General features: G+C 46.9%; 1 protein-coding gene across 3 annotated transcripts in view; it reads left to right on the top strand.

Moving 5' to 3' along the window:
- The window catches only part of rhbl4 (Rhomboid-like protease 4), an 83,738-nt gene that overhangs the window by 52,119 nt on the left and 8,961 nt on the right, over positions 1–22,658 (top strand). Inside the window, exons 1-3 of one of the 3 annotated variants that reach the window (NM_001173693.1) lie at positions 11,086–11,143; positions 17,335–17,554; positions 18,049–18,255. In NM_001173693.1, coding sequence (NP_001167164.1) covers positions 11,112–11,143; positions 17,335–17,554; positions 18,049–18,255 — 459 coding nt within the window. In that variant the 5' untranslated portion in view covers positions 11,086–11,111. Of the gene's footprint in view, positions 1–11,085; positions 11,364–17,334; positions 17,555–18,048; positions 18,256–22,658 lie in introns of those variants that run through there. The other 2 variants (XM_014207869.3, XM_014207861.2) reach the window with 2 other exon arrangements.

The following is a 22,658-nucleotide window of genomic DNA, read 5'->3' as shown; positions in this document are numbered from 1 at the left end:
CAAAAACAGCTATCACTTTAAATGGCTGGCCAGGCTTTCACACCATTTTGTGTATGCGTGTGTGTGGTCCAATTGGATTCCAGTAGGAGAGTAGTATGGCAGCCTGGTACAATTGCACTGTAATGACAAGCCAAGGGGACACTGAAAGTCAAATTAAATGTTATTGGTCACATACACATATTTAGCAGATGTTATTGCGTGTGTAGCGAAATGCTTGTGTTACTAGCTCCAACAGTGCAGTAGTATCTAACAATTCACAACCATACACACAAATCTAAACGTAAAGAATGGAATTAAGAAATATTTCAAAATTAGACTAAAATACAGTAGAATAAAATACAGTATATACATTAGAGATGAGTGAAGCAGTATGTAAATATTGTTAAAGTGACTTGTATTCCATTATTAAAGTGGCCAGTGATTCCATGTCTATGGACAGTGCATTCGGAAAGTATTCTGACCCCTGGACTTTTTCCACATTTTGTTACGTTACAGCCTTTTTCTAAAATTGATTAAATAGTTGTTTTCCCCCTCATTAATCTGCACACAATAACCCATAACGACAAAGCAAAAACAGGTTTTTAGACATTTTGTCCCCAAAAAATGTAATAAAAAAAACATAATCATAAGTATTCAGACCATTTACTCAATACTTTGTTGAAGCACCTTTGGCAGCGATAACAGCCTCAAGTCATCTTTGGTATGATGCTACAAGCTTGGCACACATGTATTTAGGGAGTTTCTCCCATTCTCCTCTGCAGATCCTATCAAGCTCTGTCAGGTTGGGTGGGTAGGGTCGTTGCACAGCCATTTTCAGGTCTCTCCAGAGATGTTCAATGGGTTTCAAGTCCGGGCTCTGGCTGGAACACTCAAGGACATTCAGAGACTTGTCCCGAAGCCACTCCTTTGTTGTCTTGGCTGTGTGCTTAGGGTCGTTGTCCTGTTGGAAGGTGAACCTTCTTCCCAGTCTGAGGTCCTGAGCGCTCAGGAGCAGGTTTACATCAATGATCTCTCTGTTCTTTGCTCTGTTCATCTTTCCCTCGATCCTGACTAGTCTCCCAGTCTCTGCCACTGAAAAACATCCCTACAGCATGATGCCGCCACCACCATTCTTCACCGTAGGGATGGTTCCAGGTTTCCTCCAGACGTGACGCTTGGCATTCAGGCCAAAGAGTTCAATCTTGGTGTCATCAGACCAGAGAATCTTGTTTCCCATTGTTATGTACGCCTCTTGGTGGAGGGAACGCAACACCCCGCTACATCTCAACTCTCCGTGGAGTGAAAAAAAGTATGTGATCGTAGGTGCAGGGAAGGTAGAAACCATCGGCCTTGCAGAAGGACTACTCGGTGCATTGTCTTCTACCTCAATATTCTCAAAAATGGAACTAGACAAATCCACCACATCTCCCAGCATGCGAGATTGTGCCCTCATTAACACACAAGCAGTAAAAACATGGGGAAGTGCTTGAACCAATTTATCATCTGCAGTTTTGATTTCTGGGTTGTCTACTACTTCTAACACAGGAGTCACGTTACCACCAGCGATATCGTTCCTTAGTAGCAATGTGACTCCATTTACTCCTTCCACTACACCAACACGGAAACGTCCTGATACCAAGTCTGACACTAAGTGGACCCAGTGTAATGGTACAGGTACTGTTTTTGTCTCTATCCCCTGTAATGTGACATGTGAGCCACAATACGTTTCAGGAGACCAGGGTAAAGCATCAGTAACCATTACTGACTGCGCCGCCCCAGTGTCTCATAAGATTCGTATAGGCTTTTGATCAGCTTGTTCTCCAGTTAAGGAAACACAACCGGCAGATATAAACAGAGCAGAGACAGGATCCGGTTTCTCAAATGCTGAATCAATATCTCGGTCCAACGGATGAGCCACAAACAACTAAACTTTCACTTTTTAATTTAGGGGATGGTTATAGGGACTGTTTCGGTTTATTTTTCAAAACCGGGCAGTCCGCAATCACGTGACCCTTCTGGTGACAGTAAAAACATTCACGGATGTGAATGTGCGAAGGCTTAGGGTCGTCGGAGGACAAAAATGACCCGAACGCAGCACTGACGACGTAATCTTTCGGCCTTCAAAACGAGGCGCACCAAAGACAGTCTTGTGTGTCAAAGCGTACTCATCTGCCAACACTGCTGCCTGGGCCAATGTCGCCACTTTCAGTTCATTTAAATGAGCTACAATTCTATTAGGCAGGTTGCTTTTAAAATCCTCCAACAGCATCAACTCCCGAATATCAGCAAAGGTGTTAGCTTTACTGGCTGAACACCAGCGATTAAACAGAGACTCTTTGTCCCTAGCAAACTCAACAAAAGTACGGTGAGAGGGTTTTTTGTGGTTCCTGAAGCGCTGCCTATAAGCTCATAAGCCCGCAACATGGTTGTTTTAACTATATCGTACTGTAAACTGTCTTCCAGGGAGAGAGCAGCGACTACTTCCTGGGCTTTCCCAGACAATTTACATTGCAACGGGAGCGGCTAAACCTTGAGTGGCCAATGCAGCACAGCGGCCACACGCTCAAATGCAGAGAAATAGGAATCAACTTCCGACTCTCGGAATGGAGGGACTAAAGCTATATTTTTACTCACTTCGAAGTGGGCTTGATGATGGGCAGGTTGTGGAGTCGCACTAGAGCCAGCGTCTAGCTCCAGTTGTCGGATCCTCACCTCCTTGTCAGCTTCTATTTCCATTTTCCTAATTTCTAAATCAAACTCCAGCTGTCTAACTCACTCTTTATCTTTTAGCTCCATATCCAAATGGGCCAGCCTCACCTTTAACCTAGCAGTCCCGTCTGAACCACCTGGAGCAGAAGATAAAGGGTTGAATCGGGGCAATGTAAAGGGGGTACGAGCAACCCCTTCCTCCGCGCCGTCCTCCGACTTGACATCGGAAGGTCTACACATCTCCTCTCCTGAAGCCTCCCTCTGCTCATCTTTCAACGAGAAAATGTTTTCCCCATTAAACCCTCCTTGACTAGCACCAAAAGCTCAGCCTTTCAGGGTTGAAGAGTCCATAATGGTCAGCTATGGCGCAAAGGTCTACTTTACACAACCCCACCAACCGATCAACAGAGGGCACTTCAATAAAATTGGAGACGGCTGAGGCAGCCATTTTGTACACAGCAGCCTATTGAACACACGTAAACTAAGTAAGTCACCCAAACTCACAACCTTACCACCACGCCTCAATCACCAATCACAGAGAGCTCAGAGCAGCGGGGTCCTGTGGATTTAATGATCCCGGATGAGCACCTGTTATGTTACGTACGCCTCTTGGAGGAGGGAACGCAGCACACTGCTACATCTCAACTCCCTGTGGAGTGAAAAAAAGTATGTGATCGTAGGTGCGGGGAAGGACGACAGAGGCAGAGAAAAATACCGTTTACGGGGGATTTATTCCTCCTTAACACGGTAAAGTGGGGAAAAGGGGCTGGATGGAACCAAAGCAAAGAAGTAAAAATTAAAGAGTCCCCTCTCCTACCTTACCTGCCTTACCACTACTTACCTAACCTTTAGCACCACCTGGCGCGCTAACCAAAATACAGGTGGTCCGCACAGGTCTTACCTAGTGTGCATAGACAGATTAAATACTACGGGTTATGTATGCCCGCAGGCCTCTTGCCTAAACACCCCCAACAAATGAAACAGAATAATTTACCAATAATTTAAGTGAAAAATTTCAATAACCAAAAACACTAAGTCCTATTGTCATACACATACCTCGGAAGGAGCGGCTAGAAAATAATATCCACAAAACTTTTACTGACCACCACAACAATCAACACAGGACATAAAAAGAAGCTCTCTTCTGACAAAGGAACACGAGCTTTTATCAAGCTGGAGAAGGTGTTGGTAATTGCCGAGACAGCTGGATCCCCTAACGAGAGGGAGGGGTCAGAGCTCCAATCTGCGATTGGGCCAACCAATCAGCTGCTTAGAATCCAGGAAGCAATTTCCTGAAATACACACACATACAAACCCACAACAACACAGAAACTGGAGAACGTAACACTCATGGTCTGAGAGTCTTTAGGTGCCTTTTGGCAAACTCCAAGCGGGCTGTCATGTGCCTTTTACTGAGGAGTGGCTTCCGTCTGGCTACTCTACCATCTCCACAGAGGAACTCTAGAGCTCTGTTAGAGTGACCATCGGGTTCTTGGTCACCTCCCTGACAAAGGCCCTTCTCCCCCGATTGCTCAGTTTGGCCGGGCGGCCAGCACTAGGAAGAGTCTTGGTGGTTCCAATCTTCTTCTATTTAAGAATGATGGAGGCCACTGTGTTCTTGGGGCCCTTCAATGCTGCAGAAATATTTTGGTACCCTTCCCCAGATCAGTGCCTCGACACAATCCTGTCTCGGAGCTCTACGGACAATTCCTTCGACCTCATGGCTTGGTTTTTGCTCTGACATGCACTGTCAACTGTGGGACCTTATATAGACATGTGTGTGCCTTTCCAAATCATGTCCAATCAATTGAATTTACGATAGTTGGACTCCAATCAAGTTGTAGAAACATCTCAAGGATGATCAATGGAAACAGTATGCACCTGAGCTCAATTTCGATTCTCATAGCAAAGGGTCTGAATGCTTATGTAAATAAGGCATTTCTTTTTTTTATTATTACTAAATGTGCAACATTTTCTAAAAACCTGTTCTCACTTTGTCATTATGGGGTATTGTGTGTAGATTGATGAGGGGGAAAAATTATTTGATCAATTTTAGAAAAGGCTGTCATGTAACAAAATGTGGAAAAAGTCACTGTAATGACAAGCCAAGTGGACACTGTAATGACAAGCCAAGGGGACACTGTAATGACAAGCCAAGGGGACACTGTAATGACAAGCCAAGGCCTGTAAGAGGCTGATAGGAATGTCAGCTAACTTTCTATTGACACACAGCCATTGTCACACCTATGTTGCTATATTCATAGACATGATGATACTGTATGTGACTGACTGAGTTTGAACCCCTGGGTTATCAGTGTGCCACAATACTGTGCAAGCCTGCTGAGCTAAAGCCTAGGCATTAGCTTGAGAACACAGCCCAGACACAACACATAGAATACCTTACTTAACCTTTTCAGGCACAATGTTCAGGACTTTGCAACCTTGTGTGTGTTCTCTTTCTCTCAATTCAATTCAATTTCAATTTAAGGGCTTTATTGGCATGGGGAAGATATGTTTACACATGTCTACTAGCTAGATTTGTCCTGTTTGTTGTGGCTCCCTCCTCTGCCTGACATGTACAACCTCCCTTGTTTCTTTATGTCCTTCTAATCTCTCTTCCTGAGAAGTGCTGGTATGTTAGTGGGAGTATTGGCCTGTTTACATTTACACACACTCCACAAACAGAGGGAGAGGGGGAGAGGGACGGGGAGAGAGAGAGAGAGGGAGGGAGAGAGAGGGAGAGAAATACATTACATTACTTTATAAGGACTGAATGCTAAATTAAGGCTGCCAAGCTTGATACAACAATTAGCACTGACGTGTCAAGTGAGAGGTGTCAAAGCCCTTTAGCCCAACAATGGCAGGAGAGTCGCACAGTCTACTCCAACCAAATGGAGAGGCCTTAGAAGCTGCCTCCCGCTGTTCAGAGGTAATTAAAATACAGTACCCTGTGTATGTAGAGAATGATAAAACACGAAAAGAGCACAAAATGAAGCTCCTTACGGAAAATCAAGAGACACCTTTTGCTGACTATTATAAAAATGGAAACATCAGCAACCTCATCTTCCACACAAACCAGACCATCCCCTGGCACAGTGCTATATTAACCAGACCATCCCCTGACATGGCACAGTGCTATATTAACCAGACCATCCCCTGGCATGACACAGTGCTATATTAACCAGACCATCCCCTGACATGGCACAGTGCTATATTAACCAGACCATCCGCTGGCATGGCACAGTGCTATATTAACCAGACCATCCCCTGGCATGACACAGTGCTATATTAACCAGACCATCCCCTGACATGGCACAGTGCTATATTAACCAGACCATCCCCTGGCATGGCACAGTGCTATATTAACCAGACCATCCCCTGACATGGCACAGTGCTATATTAACCAGACCATCCCCTGGCATGGCACAGTGCTATATTAACCAGACCATCCCCTGGCATGGCACAGTGCTATATTAACCAGACCATCCCCTGACATGGCACAGTGCTATATTAACCAGACCATCCCCTGGCATGACACAGTGCTATATTAACCAGACCATCCCCTGGCATGGCACAGTGCTATATTAACCAGACCATCCCCTGGCATGGCACAGTGCTATATTAACCAGACCATCCCCTGGCATGGCACAGTGCTATATTAACCAGACCATCCCCTGACATGGCACAGTGCTATATTAACCAGACCATCCCCTGGCATGGCACAGTGCTATATTAACCAGACCATCCCCTGGCATGGCACAGTGCTATATTAACCAGACCATCCCCTGGCATGACACAGTGCTATATTAACCAGACCATCCCCTGGCATGGCACAGTGCTATATTAACCAGACCATCCCCTGGCATGGCACAGTGCTATATTAACCAGACCATCCCCTGGCATGGCACAGTGCTATATTAACCAGACCATCCCCTGGCATGGCACAGTGCTATATTAACCAGACCATCTCCTGGCATGGCACAGTGCTATATTAACCAGACCATCCCCTGGCATGGCACAGTGCTATATTAACCAGACCATCCCCTGGCATGGCACAGTGCTATATTAGCACCCTAACCCTCTGTTATGGGGGGGGGGGGGGGGGTTAACGAGGGGTGGAAACTCAGGATACTAGACAACGAGGACTCTGAGTCAGCTAATATAAATCTCTTGAAGTCTGGAACAGTATTGGTACAGGGCAACCCCAAACCGTTTCAGCTGGACTTTCACCTAATCAAAGAATTAGCTCAGCAGGAGAAGCTCTCCCTTGTGAAAGATACCTCCACCCCGAGCAGGTCAGACCAGACCTCTTCGTTATATAACCCCACAGACGAGCACCCCCAGCGGAAAGTCAACCTCCCAGCACAGAGTACTACTCCCTCATTGAAATGAAGGATACATTTACCCAGCTGGATGTAAGGCAGGTGGAGCTTGAACAGCAGGTGATTACACCACAGCAGAATAGTCCACACCAGACCCTGACCACGTCTACACCACAGCAGAACAGTCCCCAGACCCTGACCATGTCTACACCACAGCAGAACAGTCCTCAGACCCTGACCATGTCTACACCACAGCAGAACAGTCCTCAGACCCTGACCACGTCTACATCACAGCAGAACAGTCCTCAGACCCTGACCATGTCTACACCACAGCAGAACAGTCCCCAGACCCTGACCACGTCTACACCACAGCAGAACAGTCCTCAGACCCTGACCACGTCTACATCACAGCAGAACAGTCCCCAGACCCTGACCACGTCTACACCACAGCAGAACAGTCCTCAGACCCTGACCACGTCTACATCACAGCAGAACAGTCCTCAGACCCTGACCACGTCTACACCACAGCAGAACAGTCCTCAGACCCTGACCATGTCTACATCACAGCAGAACAGTCCCCAGACCCTGACCACGTCTACACCACAGCAGAACAGTCCCCAGACCCTGACCACGTCTACATCACAGCAGAACAGTCCTCAGACCCTGACCACGTCTACACCACAGCAGAACAGTCCACTCCAGACCCTGACCACGTCTACATCACAGCAGAACAGTCCCCAGACCCTGACCACGTCTACACCACAGCAGAACAGTCCTCAGACCCTGACCATGTCTACACCACAGCAGAACAGTCCCCAGACCCTGACCATGTCTACACCACAGCAGAACAGTCCCCAGACCCTGACCACGTCTACACCACAGCAGAACAGTCCTCAGACCCTGACCACGTCTACATCACAGCAGAACAGTCCCCAGACCCTGACCACGTCTACACCACAGCAGAACAGTCCCCAGACCCTGACCACGTCTACATCACAGCAGAACAGTCCTCAGACCCTGACCACGTCTACACCACAGCAGAACAGTCCTCAGACCCTGACCACGTCTACACCACAGCAGAACAGTCCCCAGACCCTGACCATGTCTACACCACAGCAGAACAGTCCTCAGACCCTGACCATGTCTACACCACAGCAGAACAGTCCCCAGACCCTGACCATGTCTACACCACAGCAGAACAGTCCCCAGACCCTGACCACGTCTACACCACAGCAGAACAGTCCTCAGACCCTGACCACGTCTACATCACAGCAGAACAGTCCCCAGACCCTGACCACGTCTACACCACAGCAGAACAGTCCCCAGACCCTGACCACGTCTACATCACAGCAGAACAGTCCTCAGACCCTGACCACGTCTACACCACAGCAGAACAGTCCTCAGACCCTGACCACGTCTACACCACAGCAGAACAGTCCCCAGACCCTGACCATGTCTACATCACAGCAGAACAGTCCCCAGACCCTGACCATGTCTACACCACAGCAGAACAGTACTCAGACCCTGACCACGTCTACATCACAGCAGAACAGTCCACCCCAGACCCTGACCACGTCTACACCACAGCAGAACAGTCCTCAGACCCTGACCATGTCTACACCACAGCAGAACAGTCCCCAGACCCTGACCACGTGTACATCACAGCAGAACAGTCCCCAGACCCTGACGACGTCTACATCACAGCAGAACAGTCCACCCCAGACCCTGACCACGTCTACATCACAGCAGAACAGTCCTCAGACCCTGACCATGTCTACATCACAGCAGAACAGTCCCCAGACCCTGACCACGTCTACATCACAGCAGAACAGTCCCCAGACCCTGACCACGTCTACACCACAGCAGAACAGTCCTCAGACCCTGACCACGTCAGTGGTAGGCTTTGAGGGGACTCCTATGGTAGGTACACCTATAGCTCAACTCTTAGCAGTAGTACTGTAGACTACTTTATCACTGACCTCAACCCAGAGTCTCTCAGAGCGTTCACAGTCAGCCAACTGACACTCCTATCAGACCACAGCAAAATCACAGTCTATTTCAACTGAGCAATCCTCAATCATGAGGCATCAAAGCTAAAGGAACTGAGTAATATCAAGAAATGCTATAGATGGAAGGAATGTAGTGTGGAAACCTACCAAAAAACAATTAGGTAACAAATGCAATCCCTTCTAGACAACCAACTTCCTGGACAAAATGTTCCACTGTAATAGTGAAGGTGTAAATTTGGCAGTAGAAAATCTTAACAGCATATTTGACCTCTCAGCTTCCCTATCAAATCTAAACATTTCAAACAGAAAACCGAAGAAAATTAACAACAATGAAAAATGGTTTGATGAAGAATGCAAAAACCTAAGAACGAAATTGAGAAACCTGTCCAACCAAAAACTTAGAGACCCAGAAAACCTGAGTCTACGGCTTCACTATGGTGAATCACTAAAACAATACAGAAATACACTACGGAAAAAGAAGGAACAGCACGTCAGAAATCAGCTTAATGTAATTGAAGAATCCATAGAATCTAACCACTTCTGGGAAAATTGGAAAACACTAAACAAACAACAACACAAATATGTATCTATCCAAAATGGAGATGTATGGGTAAATCACTTCTCCAAACCTTTTGGCTCTATAACAAAGAACAAACAGAAAAAACATATACATGATCAAATTAAACTATTTAAGACTACCAGAACCCACTGGATTCTCCAATTACCTTGAATGAACTACAGGACAAAATAAAAACCCTCCAACCCAAAAAGGCCTGTGGTGTTGATGGTATCCTCAATGAAATGATAAAATATACAGACCACAAATGCCAATTGACTATAATAAAACGCTTTAACATCATCCTTAGCTCTGGCATCTTCCCCAATATCTGGAACCAAGGACTGATCACCCCAATCCACAAAAGTGGAGACAAATATGACCCCAATAACTACCGTGGGATATGTGTCAACAGCAACCTTGGGAAAATCCTCTGCATTATCATTAACAGCAAATTCCATCTAGACACCATTGCCCTAGAGCACACAAAAATCTATACATACCTCGGCCTAAGCATCAGCGCCACAGGTAACTTCCACAAAGCTGTGAACGATCTGAGAGACAAGGCAAGAAGGGCCTTCTATGCCATCAAAAGGAACATAAAATTCGACATACCAATTAGGATCTGGCAAAAAATACTTGAATCAGTTATAGAACCCATTGCTCTTTATGGTTGTGAGGTCTGGGATCTGCTCACCAACCAAGAATTCACAAAATGGGATAAACACTAAATAATGCATGCAGGGTAAAATTAGGCCGATACCCGCGAATTATCAAAATCCAGAAAAGAGCCATTAAATTCTACAACCACCTAAAAGGAAGCGGTTCCCAAACCTTCCATAACAATCCCAACACCTACAGAGAGATGAACCTGGAGAAGAGTCCCCTAAGCAAGCTGGTCCTGGGGCTCTGTTCACAAACACAAACACACCCCCAGAGAGCCCCAAGACAGCAACACAATTAGACCCAACCAAATCATGAGAAAACAAAAAGATCATTTCTTGACACATTGGAAAGAATTAACAAAAAAACCTGAGCACTAGAATGATACTTGGCCCTAAACAGAGAGTACACAGTGGCAGAAAACCTGACCACTGTGACTGACCCAAACTTAAGGAAAGCTTTGACTATGTACAGACTCAAAAGGCAACCAGTGAAGAACAAACACCATTGTAAATACAACCCATATTTATGTTTATTTATTTTCCCATTTGTACTTCATTTGCAGATCGTTACAACACTGTAAATACATATACATAATATTACATTTGTAATGTCTTTATTCTTTTGGAACGTCTGTGAGTGTAATGTTTACTGTTCATTTTTATTGTTTATTTCACTTTTTTTGAGAGAGAGAGAGAGAGAGAGAGAGAGAGAGAGAGAGAGAGAGAGAGGTCAAGGAAGGAAAAGAGGGAGAGATTGAGAAAGAGGGAGAGGCTTGTAAAAGTATTTTAGGGAGGTGGGAACAGCAATTCATAGACAGTAGATCTGTTGTCCATTCCCACTGAGGATCAGACAGCTGAAGAGAGAAAATCCATGGAGATACAGGTGGGAAGATGGAGATACAGGTGGGAAGATGGAGATACAGGTGGGAAGATGGAGATACAGGTGGGAAGATGGAGATACAGGTGGGAAGATGGAGATACAGGTGGGAAGATGGAGATACAGGTGGGAAGATGGAGCTACAGGTGGGAAGATAAGGATACAGGTGGGAAGATTGAGATACAGGTGGGAAGATGGAGATACAGGTGGGAAGATGGAGATACAGGTGGGAAGATGGAGATACAGGTGGGGGTACTTTAGTCTGTTGGAATGGAGGAGGGTGCTGGACATGTAAGACAGTGTGGGACTGGGTAGAGGAATAGGTGGGAAACAGAAGGGATGGAAGGAGTCGGGAAGAGGAAAGAAGTGAGAGAGAGGGAGGGTGGGTGGGTGGGAGAGAGAGAGGTTGAGGGAGGGGAGATTAGAAGAGAGAGATCACTGAAAGTATTTTCCAAAAGAGCCATTTATCTTTTTATTTGTCTTAGCTGAGGGATGCTTGTTTTTACAATGTTAAGTTCTGTAAAGTGACCAACATGTAATAGAACAAGGGAAATAGCAGTGATAGCGCTGATCAGTGTGATGTAAATAAGGATGTTAAACCGTCACTAAATGTCTCTGCCAAAGCTACGCATTTGCCTCTGTTAGTGGAATAATAGCAGTAGTTTCTGTCTCTAATGGCTATCGCTGTTGATTTGGATGGTCTCTACTGGCTATAGCTGTTGATTTGGATGGTCTCATCTGGCTATAGCTGTTGATTTGGATGGTCTCTACTGGCCTTAGCTGTTGATTTGGATGGTCTCATCTGGCTATAGCTGTTGATTTGGATGGTCTCTACTGGCTATAGCTGTTGATTTGGATGGTCTCTACTGGCTATAGCTGTTGATTTGGATGGTCTCATCTGGCTATAGCTGTTGATTTGGATGGTCTCTACTGGCTATAGCTGTTGATTTGGATGGTCTCATCTGGCTATAGCTGTTGATTTGGATGGTCTCTACTGACTATAGCTGTTGATTTGGATGGTCTCTACTGGCCTTAGCTGTTGATTTGGATGGTCTCTACTGGCTATAGCTGTTGATATGGATGGTCTCTACTGGCTATAGCTGTTGATTTGGATGGTCTCTACTGGCTATAGCTGTTGATTTGGATGGTCTCTACTGGCTATAGCTGTTGATTTGGATGGTCTCATCTGGCTATAGCTGTTGATTTGGATGGTCTCTACTGGCTATAGCTGTTGATTTGGATGGTCTCTACTGGCCTTAGCTGTTGATTTGGATGGTCTCTACTGGCTATAGCTGTTGATTTGGATGGTCTCTACTGGCCTTAGCTGTTGATTTGGATGGTCTCTACTGGCTATAGCTGTTGATATGGATGGTCTCTACTGGCTATAGCTGTTGATATGGATGGTCTCTACTGGCTATAGCTGTTGATTTGGATGGTCTCATCTGGCTATAGCTGTTGATTTGGATGGTCTCTACTGGCCTTAGCTGTTGATTTGGATGGTCTCTACTGGCCTTAGCTGTTGATTTGGATGGTCTCTACTGACTATAGCTGTTGATTTGGATGGTCTCTACTGGCCTTAGCTGTTGATTTGGATGGTCTCTACTGGCTATAGCTGTTGATATGGATGGTCTCTACTGGCTATAGCTGTTGATTTGGATGGTCTCTACTGGCTATAGCTGTTGATTTGGATGGTCTCTACTGGCTATAGCTGTTGATTTGGATGGTCTCATCTGGCTATAGCTGTTGATTTGGATGGTCTCTACTGGCTATAGCTGTTGATTTGGATGGTCTCTACTGGCCTTAGCTGTTGATTTGGATGGTCTCTACTGGCTATAGCTGTTGATTTGGATGGTCTCTACTGGCTATAGCTGTTGATATGGATAGTCTCTACTGGCTATAGCTGTTGATATGGATAGTCTCTACTGGCTATAGCTGTTGATTTGGATGGTCTCTACTGGCTATAGCTGTTGATTTGGATGGTCTCTACTGACTATAGCTGTTGATTTGGATGGTCTCTACTGGCCTTAGCTGTTGATTTGGATGGTCTCTACTGGCTATAGCTGTTGATTTGGATGGTCTCTACTGGCTATAGCTGTTGATTTGGATGGTCTCTACTGGCTATAGCTGTTGATATGGATGGTCTCTACTGGCTATAGCTGTTGATATGGATGGTCTCTACTGGCTATAGCTGTTGATTTGGATGGTCTCTACTGGCTATAGCTGTTGATATGGATGGTCTCTACTGGCTATAGCTGTTGATTTGGATGGTCTCTACTGGCCTTAGCTGTTGATTTGGATGGTCTCATCTGGCTATAGCTGTTGATTTGGATGGTCTCTACTGGCTATAGCTGTTGATTTGGATGGTCTCTACTGGCTATAGCTGTTGATTTGGATGGTCTCTACTGGCCTTAGCTGTTGATTTGGATGGTCTCTACTGGCTATAGCTGTTGATTTGGATGGTCTCTACTGGCTATAGCTGTTGATTTGGATGGTCTCATCTGGCTATAGCTGTTGATTTGGATGGTCTCTACTGGCTATAGCTGTTGATTTGGATGGTCTCTACTGGCTATAGCTGTTGATTTGGATGGTCTCTACTGGCTATAGCTGTTGATTTGGATGGTCTCTACTGGCTATAGCTGTTGATTTGGATGGTCTCTACTGGCCTTAGCTGTTGATTTGGATGGTCTCTACTGGCTATAGCTGTTGATTTGGATGGTCTCTACTGGCTATAGCTGTTGATTTGGATGGTCTCTACTGGCTATAGCTGTTGATATGGATGGTCTCTACTGGCTATAGCTGTTGATATGGATGGTCTCTACTGGCTATAGCTGTTGATTTGGATGGTCTCTACTGGCTATAGCTGTTGATTTGGATGGTCTCTACTGGCTATAGCTGTTGATTTGGATGGTCTCTACTGGCTATAGCTGTTGATTTGGATGGTCTCTACTGGCTATAGCTGTTGATTTGGATGGTCTCTACTGGCTATAGCTGTTGATTTGGATGGTCTCTACTGGCTATAGCTGTTGATTTGGATGGTCTCTACTGGCTATAGCTGTTGATTTGGATGGTCTCTACTGGCTATAGCTGTTGATTTGGATGGTCTCTACTGGCTATAGCTGTTGATTTGGATGGTCTCTACTGGCCTTAGCTGTTGATTTGGATGGTCTCATCTGGCTATAGCTGTTGATTTGGATGGTCTCTACTGGCCTTAGCTGTTGATTTGGATGGTCTCTACTGGCTATAGCTGTTGATATGGATAGTCTCTACTGGCTATAGCTGTTGATATGGATAGTCTCTACTGGCTATAGCTGTTGATTTGGATGGTCTCTACTGGCTATAGCTGTTGATTTGGATGGTCTCTACTGGCTATAGCTGTTGATTTGGATGGTCTCTACTGGCCTTAGCTGTTGATTTGGATGGTCTCTACTGGCCTTAGCTGTTGATTTGGATGGTCTCTACTGGCTATAGCTGTTGATTTGGATGGTCTCTACTGGCCTTAGCTGTTGATTTGGATGGTCTCTACTGGCTATAGCTGTTGATTTGGATGGTCTCTACTGGCCTTAGCTGTTGATTTGGATGGTCTCTACTGGCTATAGCTGTTGATTTGGATGGTCTCATCTGGCTATAGCTGTTGATTTGGATGGTCTCTACTGGCTATAGCTGTTGATTTGGATGGTCTCTACTGGCTATAGCTGTTGATTTGGATGGTCTCTACTGGCTATAGCTGTTGATTTGGATGGTCTCTACTGGCTATAGCTGTTGATTTGGATGGTCTCTACTGGCTATAGCTGTTGATTTGGATGGTCTCTACTGGCTATAGCTGTTGATTTGGATGGTCTCTACTGGCTATAGCTGTTGATTTGGATGGTCTCTACTGGCTATAGCTGTTGATTTGGATGGTCTCTACTGGCCTTAGCTGTTGATTTGGATGGTCTCATCTGGCTATAGCTGTTGATTTGGATGGTCTCTACTGGCCTTAGCTGTTGATTTGGATGGTCTCTACTGGCTATAGCTGTTGATATGGATAGTCTCTACTGGCTATAGCTGTTGATATGGATAGTCTCTACTGGCTATAGCTGTTGATTTGGATGGTCTCTACTGGCTATAGCTGTTGATTTGGATGGTCTCTACTGGCTATAGCTGTTGATTTGGATGGTCTCTACTGGCCTTAGCTGTTGATTTGGATGGTCTCTACTGGCCTTAGCTGTTGATTTGGATGGTCTCTACTGGCTATAGCTGTTGATTTGGATGGTCTCTACTGGCCTTAGCTGTTGATTTGGATGGTCTCTACTGGCCTTAGCTGTTGATTTGGATGGTCTCTACTGGCCTTAGCTGTTGATTTGGATGGTCTCTACTGGCTATAGCTGTTGATATGGATAGTCTCTACTGGCTATAGCTGTTGATATGGATAGTCTCTACTGGCTATAGCTGTTGATTTGGATGGTCTCTACTGGCTATAGCTGTTGATTTGGATGGTCTCTACTGGCTATAGCTGTTGATTTGGATGGTCTCTACTGGCCTTAGCTGTTGATTTGGATGGTCTCTACTGGCCTTAGCTGTTGATTTGGATGGTCTCTACTGGCTATAGCTGTTGATTTGGATGGTCTCTACTGGCCTTAGCTGTTGATTTGGATGGTCTCTACTGGCCTTAGCTGTTGATTTGGATGGTCTCTACTGGCTATAGCTGTTGATTTGGATGGTCTCTACTGGCCTTAGCTGTTGATTTGGATGGTCTCTACTGGCCTTAGCTGTTGATTTGGATGGTCTCTACTGGCTATAGCTGTTGATTTGGATGGTCTCATCTGGCTATAGCTGTTGATTTGGATGGTCTCTACTGGCTATAGCTGTTGATTTGGATGGTCTCTACTGGCTATAGCTGTTGATTTGGATGGTCTCTACTGGCTATAGCTGTTGATTTGGATGGTCTCTACTGAATACTGACTTGTACCACTGGTGATCTGGCTGCTCAAACACACACAGGCAAACGTGCACACAGACACACACACACACACACACACACACACACACACACACACACACACACACACACACACACACACACACACACACACACACACACACACACACACACACACACACACACACACACACACACACACACACACACACTAGGTTTGTAGCCTAATGAGTCAAGGTGTTTATTTTCCTAGAAACAACCTTCTGCAGAGGGTATGAGTCTTCCCAGAACCTTATCTCACACAGTCTGTTTCAGTGAAGATGGATGTGTCACTCTGTTTTCTTCTTCTGTGGTGTTTATAATAATCCTGCTACCCTGAGAGCCTCTCTCTGTGAATCACCACCACTCAATCTACCCCCCCAACCCTCCTAAACCCTCCCAACCCAAACTTGTGACCCCTCTTAAAACATTCCTGCCTCCCGGGAGGACAAGAATCAGTGTGGCACTTCCCTCCTTCTCTCCCCTGGCGGTGCGCAGCCTTAAAAGGCTTCCCCAGCTGGCTGGTTTCTCACTAATGATGGAGACTGTGTTATTACTGAGTATCTGCTACTCCCCAACCCACATCCTGCTTCTTCACAGAACACTTTTCCTATCCACTCTGAGACGCTCTTACAAACCCAGAGGTCCACCAGGGGGCTGGCTGTCTGCCCAGGACTAACAGAGAACATCAGCTCATTCACTATGCACTAAAATAAGAATGAGGGCTTGCACTGTTTGTCACTGGGTTTTATGAGTGTGTGAACGTGGGCATGTGTATCCATTAGGTTGTTAATGTGTGTGTCTGAGCATGGTTTTGTGTGAGTGGCATGTCAAGGCACATATTTGTCAACTGCAGTTGACTTCCTGTCTGTGTGAGTAGAACTGATGTAATCCAGCTGTACTCTGTCATTGTTTGACTGAGTGGTGATGCACAACACTAATGCTCTGGCCCGGTCAGTCCCTCCAAATGTCTCAGGCTTTACACTGGGTTAGGGTTTGAAATTGTGGGGCTGGGGAGTGGGGGAACACACCCTCACATCGTTCCGTACACAAATAAACTACAAACCCACTGCCGTGTCTGGGTTGCTAGTGTAATCTGTGTCTGTCTTGTCTGTATACTCTCTGCAAAGACGAGCCCACACTCAACCCAAATACTGTCTCTTTTAACTCAATTTAAACTGTTACTACCAACTATCACTAACCAAGTACATCCCTGAACGGAGATTCACCTTGCTCTAACCTCGGTCTATGTCCCCTCAGGGGTACGGCAGCCTGGTTCGGGGTCAGTAAGGAAAACGACAGCACCCAGCGATGGCGGAGGAAGAGGCTGCAGCACTGCAACCTGCGCTACGGCCGTCTCAAGGCCCAGGTGATGAGGGAGATGGAGCTTTCCAGCCAGGACAACCTGTCTCTAACCAGCACTGAGACCCCACCACCCCTCTACCTCCCCCCACACCACCACCCCTATGGCATGCAGAGGGTAGGGCAGCGCCACCCACAGACAGACTGGCTTTCTTCCTCTTTTCTTCTCTTTCTCTATCCCTTACTGTTTAGGATGTTAGGAGCTTGCCATACATCTCTGCATGTGTAATGTGTGGTGTTGTGATGTGTAGTGTTTCTTTACCAATATCAATCCTATCCCTCCCTTTGGAACAATGACATTATTCAATACACTTCAATATAGATATCAGAATGTATATTTTGCTTATTTCAGGTGATATTCTTCCTATGTGATGCGTATTAATACATGGAGTAATGCAACTATTATAGGTCCATCACTATGGTAACCTGCGTATTGATATGACTGTGAACTTGACCTGTCATGTAGCAACTTAGCATGTGAGTTCACCACTAAATAACATCATATAATATACTTGTCTCCGTGCTGTTTACTACGGTATCGGACATTACAGTGTCTGCCTCTGTCTTTGTGCGTGTGCATGTGTGTGTGTGTGCGTGTGTGTGTGTGTGTAGATTGTGGACCCCCTGGCGCGGGGCCGTGCATTTCGCCTGGTAGAGGAGGTAGATGGTTACAGCGTACCGCAGACTCCCATCACCCCTGGTGCCACCTCTCTCTGCTCCTTCTCCAGCTCGCGCTCCGCACTCAACAGGTTACCACGGAGACGCAAACGAGAGTCTGTCGCTGTCATGAGCTTCAAGGCCACCGCCGCCCTGGTCAAGGTGTGTGTCGCACAGACAGTGTGTCAGAGGCAAGGATCAGAGTGTGTGTGTGTGTGTGTGTGTGTGTGTGTGTGTGTGTGTGTGTGTGTGTGTGTGTGTGTGTGTGCGTGCGTGCGTGCGTGAGCGCGCGCGCGCGCGCGTGTGTGTGTGTGTGCAGGGAACAGATGCGTTCATGTGTTCCCTGCATGATTCTTACTATTGATGAATCATCCCTGATACTCCAGCAGATACAGTACAAGACACTGCTTTGATCTAACTAAATCACCACTGGGACATGTCTGTTGGATATGACCCTGGTCACTGAACACTGCTTTAACACCAATGGGTGATGCTGTCTGTCAGATATGACCCTGGTCACTGAACACTGCTTTAATACCACTGGGTGATGCTGTCTGTCAGATATGACCCTGGTCACTGAACACTGCTTTAACACCAATGGGTGATGCTGTCTGTCAGATATGACCCTGGTCACTGAACACTGCTTTAACACCAATGGGTGATGCTGTCTGTCAGATATGACCCTGGTCACTGAACACTGCTTTAATACCACTGGGTGATGCTGTCTGTCGGATATGACCCTGGTCACTGAACACTGCTTTAACACCACTGGGTGATGCTGTCTGTCGGATATGACCCTGGTCACTGAACACTGCTTTAACACCACTGGGTGATGCTGTCTGTCGGATATGACCCTGGTCACTGAACACTGCTTTAACACCACTGGGTGATGCTGTCTGTCAGATATGACCCTGGTCACTGAACACTGCTTTAACACCAATGGGTGATGCTGTCTGTCGGATATGACCCTGGTCACTGAACACTGCTTTAACACCAATGGGTGATGCTGTCTGTCAGATATGACCCTGGTCACTGAACACTGCTTTAACACCGCTGGGTGATGCTGTCTGGCAGATATGACCCTGGTCACTGAACACTGCTTTAACACCAATGGGTGATGCTGTCTGTCAGATATGACCCTGGTCACTGAACACTGCTTTAACACCAATGGGTGATGCTGTCTGTCAGATATGACCCTGGTCACTGAACACTGCTTTAACACCACTGGGTGATGCTGTCTGTCGGATATGACCCTGGTCACTGAACACTGCTTTAACACCACTGGGTGATGCTGTCTGTCGGATATGACCCTGGTCACTGAACACTGCTTTAACATCAATGGGTGATGCTGTCTGTCAGATATGACCCTGGTCACTGAACACTACTTTAACACCACTGGGTGATGCTGTCTGTCAGATATGACCCTGGTCACTGAACACTGCTTTAACACCAATGGGTGATGCTGTCTGTCAGATATGACCCTGGTCACTGAACACTGCTTTAACACCAATGGGTGATGCTGTCTGTCAGATATGACCCTGGTCACTGAACACTGCTTTATCACCACTGGGTGATGCTGTCTGTCAGATATGACCCTGGTCACTGAACACTGCTTTAACACCACTGGGTGATGCTGTCTGTCAGATATGACCCTGGTCACTGAACACTGCTTTAACACCAATGGGTGATGCTGTCTGTCAGATATGACCCTGGTCACTGAACACTGCTTTAACACCACTGGGTGATGCTGTCTGTCAGATATGACCCTGGTCACTGAACACTGCTTTATCACCACTGGGTGATGCTGTCTGTCAGATATGACCCTGGTCACTGAACACTGCTTTAACACCACTGGGTGATGCTGTCTGTCGGATATGACCCTGGTCACTGAACACTGCTTTAACACCAATGGGTGATGCTGTCTGTCAGATATGACCCTGGTCACTGAACACTGCTTTAACACCACTGGGTGATGCTGTCTGTCAGATATGACCCTGGTCACTGAACACTGCTTTAACACCACTGGGTGATGCTGTCTGTCAGATATGACCCTGGTCACTGAACACTGCTTTAACACCAATGGGTGATGCTGTCTGGCAGATATGACCCTGGTCACTGAACACTGCTTTATCACCACTGGGTGATGCTGTCTGTCAGATATGACCCTGGTCACTGAACACTGCTTTAACACCACTGGGTGATGCTGTCTGTCAGATATGACCCTGGTCACTGAACACTGCTTTAACACCAATGGGTGATGCTGTCTGGCAGATATGACCCTGGTCACTGAACACTGCTTTAACACCAATGGGTGATGCTGTCTGGCAGATATGACCCTGGTCACTGAACACTGCTTTATCACCACTGGGTGATGCTGTCTGTCAGATATGACCCTGGTCACTGAACACTGCTTTAACACCACTGGGTGATGCTGTCTGTCGGATATGACCCTGGTCACTGAACACTGCTTTAACACCAATGGGTGATGCTGTCTGTCAGATATGACCCTGGTCACTGAACACTGCTTTAACACCACTGGGTGATGCTGTCTGTCAGATATGACCCTGGTCACTGAACACTGCTTTAACACCACTGGGTGATGCTGTCTGTCAGATATGACCCTGGTCACTGAACACTGCTTTAACACCACTGGGTGATGCTGTCTGTCGGATATGACCCTGGTCACTGAACACTGCTTTAACACCACTGGGTGATGCTGTCTGTCGGATATGACCCTGGTCACTGAACACTACTTTAACACCACTCGCTAATGCTGTCTGTCAGATAGGACCCTGGTCACTGAACACTGCTTTAACACCAATGGGTGATGCTGTCTGTCAGATATGACGCTGATCACTGAACACTGCTTTAACACCACTGGGTGATGCTGTCTGTCAGATATGACCCTGAACACTACTTTAACACCACTGGATGATGCTGTCTGTCAGATATGACCCTGGTCACTGAACACTGCTTTAACACCAATGGGTGATGCTGTCTGGCAGATATGACCCTGGTCACTGAACACTGCTTTATCACCACTGGGTGATGCTGTCTGTCAGATATGACCCTGGTCACTGAACACTGCTTTAACACCACTGGGTGATGCTGTCTGTCGGATATGACCCTGGTCACTGAACACTGCTTTAACACCACTGGCAGGGTGGTGGGGTGTACAGATAGATCTCTCTCCATGTCCTGTGGTGTCAGGCAGGGTGGTGGGGGGTACAGATAGATCTCTCTCCATGTCCTGTGGTGTCAGGCAGGGTGGTGAGGGGTACAGATAGATCTCTCTCCATGTCCTGTGGTGTCAGGCAGCGTGGTGGGGGGGTACAGATAGATCTCTCTCCTTGTCCTGTGGTGTCAGGCAGGGTGGTGGGGGGGTACAGATAGATCTATCCCCATGTCCTGTGGTTGCTGGCAGGGTGGTGGGCGGTACAGATGGATAGATCTCCATGTCCTGTGGTGTCAGGCAGGGTGGTGGGGGGTACAGATGGATAGATCTCCATGTCCTGTGGTGTCAGGCAGGGTGGTGGGGGGTACAGATGGATAGATCTCCATGTCCTGTGGTGTCAGGCAGGGTGGTGGGGGGTACAGATGGATAGATCTCCATGTCCTGTGGTGTCAGGCAGGGTGGTGGGGGATACAGATAGATCTATCCCCATGTCCTGTGGTGTCAGGCAGGGTGGTGGGGGGTACAGATAGATCTCTCTCCATGTCCTGTGGTGTCAGGCAGGGTGGTGGGGGGTACAGATAGATCTATCTCCATGTCCTGTGGTGTCAGGCAGGGTGGTGGGGGGTACAGATAGATCTATCCCCATGTCCTGTGGTGTCAGGCAGGGTGGTGGGAGGTACAGATAGATCTCTCTCCATGTTCTGTGGTGTCAGGCAGGGTGGTGGGGGGTACAGATAGATCTCTCTCCATGTCCTGTGGTGTCAGGCAGGGTGGTGGGGGGTACAGATAGATCTCTCTCCATGTCCTGTGGTGTCAGGCAGGGTGGTGTGGGGTACAGATAGATCTATCTCCATGTCCTGTGGTGTCAGGCAGGGTGGTGGGGGGTACAGATACATAGATCTCCACATCCTGTGGTGTCAGGCAGGGTGGTGGGAGGTACAGATAGATCTATCCCCATGTCCTGTGGTGTCAGGCAGGGTGGTGGGGGGTACAGATAGATAGATCTATCTCCATGTTCTGTGGTGTCAGGCAGGGTGGTGGGGGTACAGATAGATAGATCTCCATGTCCTGTGGTGTCAGGCAGAGTCGGGGGGGGGCATTAGATAGATGACTAGATAGATGAGAAAATGTTTACATCCCAAATGGCACCCTATTCCCTATATAGTGCACTACTTTTGAACTGGGCCCTGGTCCATGTCCCTAACCCCATTTACAGCAGTAGGATAACACTGCTGTCAGTCCTGTCCTCCAGTCAGAAGGCTCAGCTGTGTGTCTGGTCTGTTATCCAGTAGAGTGTTGTGTATTCTGGAACTGGAACATTGAATGATACAGGGCTAATCCCGCCTCCTGAGGTCAAAGCATTATAATCATCATGGCCACTGTTCACAGC

This window comes from Salmo salar, chromosome 01, assembly GCF_965601325.2.
Source record: "Salmo salar chromosome 01, fSalSal1, whole genome shotgun sequence".
Lineage (NCBI taxonomy): Eukaryota > Metazoa > Chordata > Actinopteri > Salmoniformes > Salmonidae > Salmo > Salmo salar.
The sequence above is the reverse complement of the archived record's forward strand: the minus strand, read 5'-3'. Positions and strand labels throughout refer to the sequence as shown.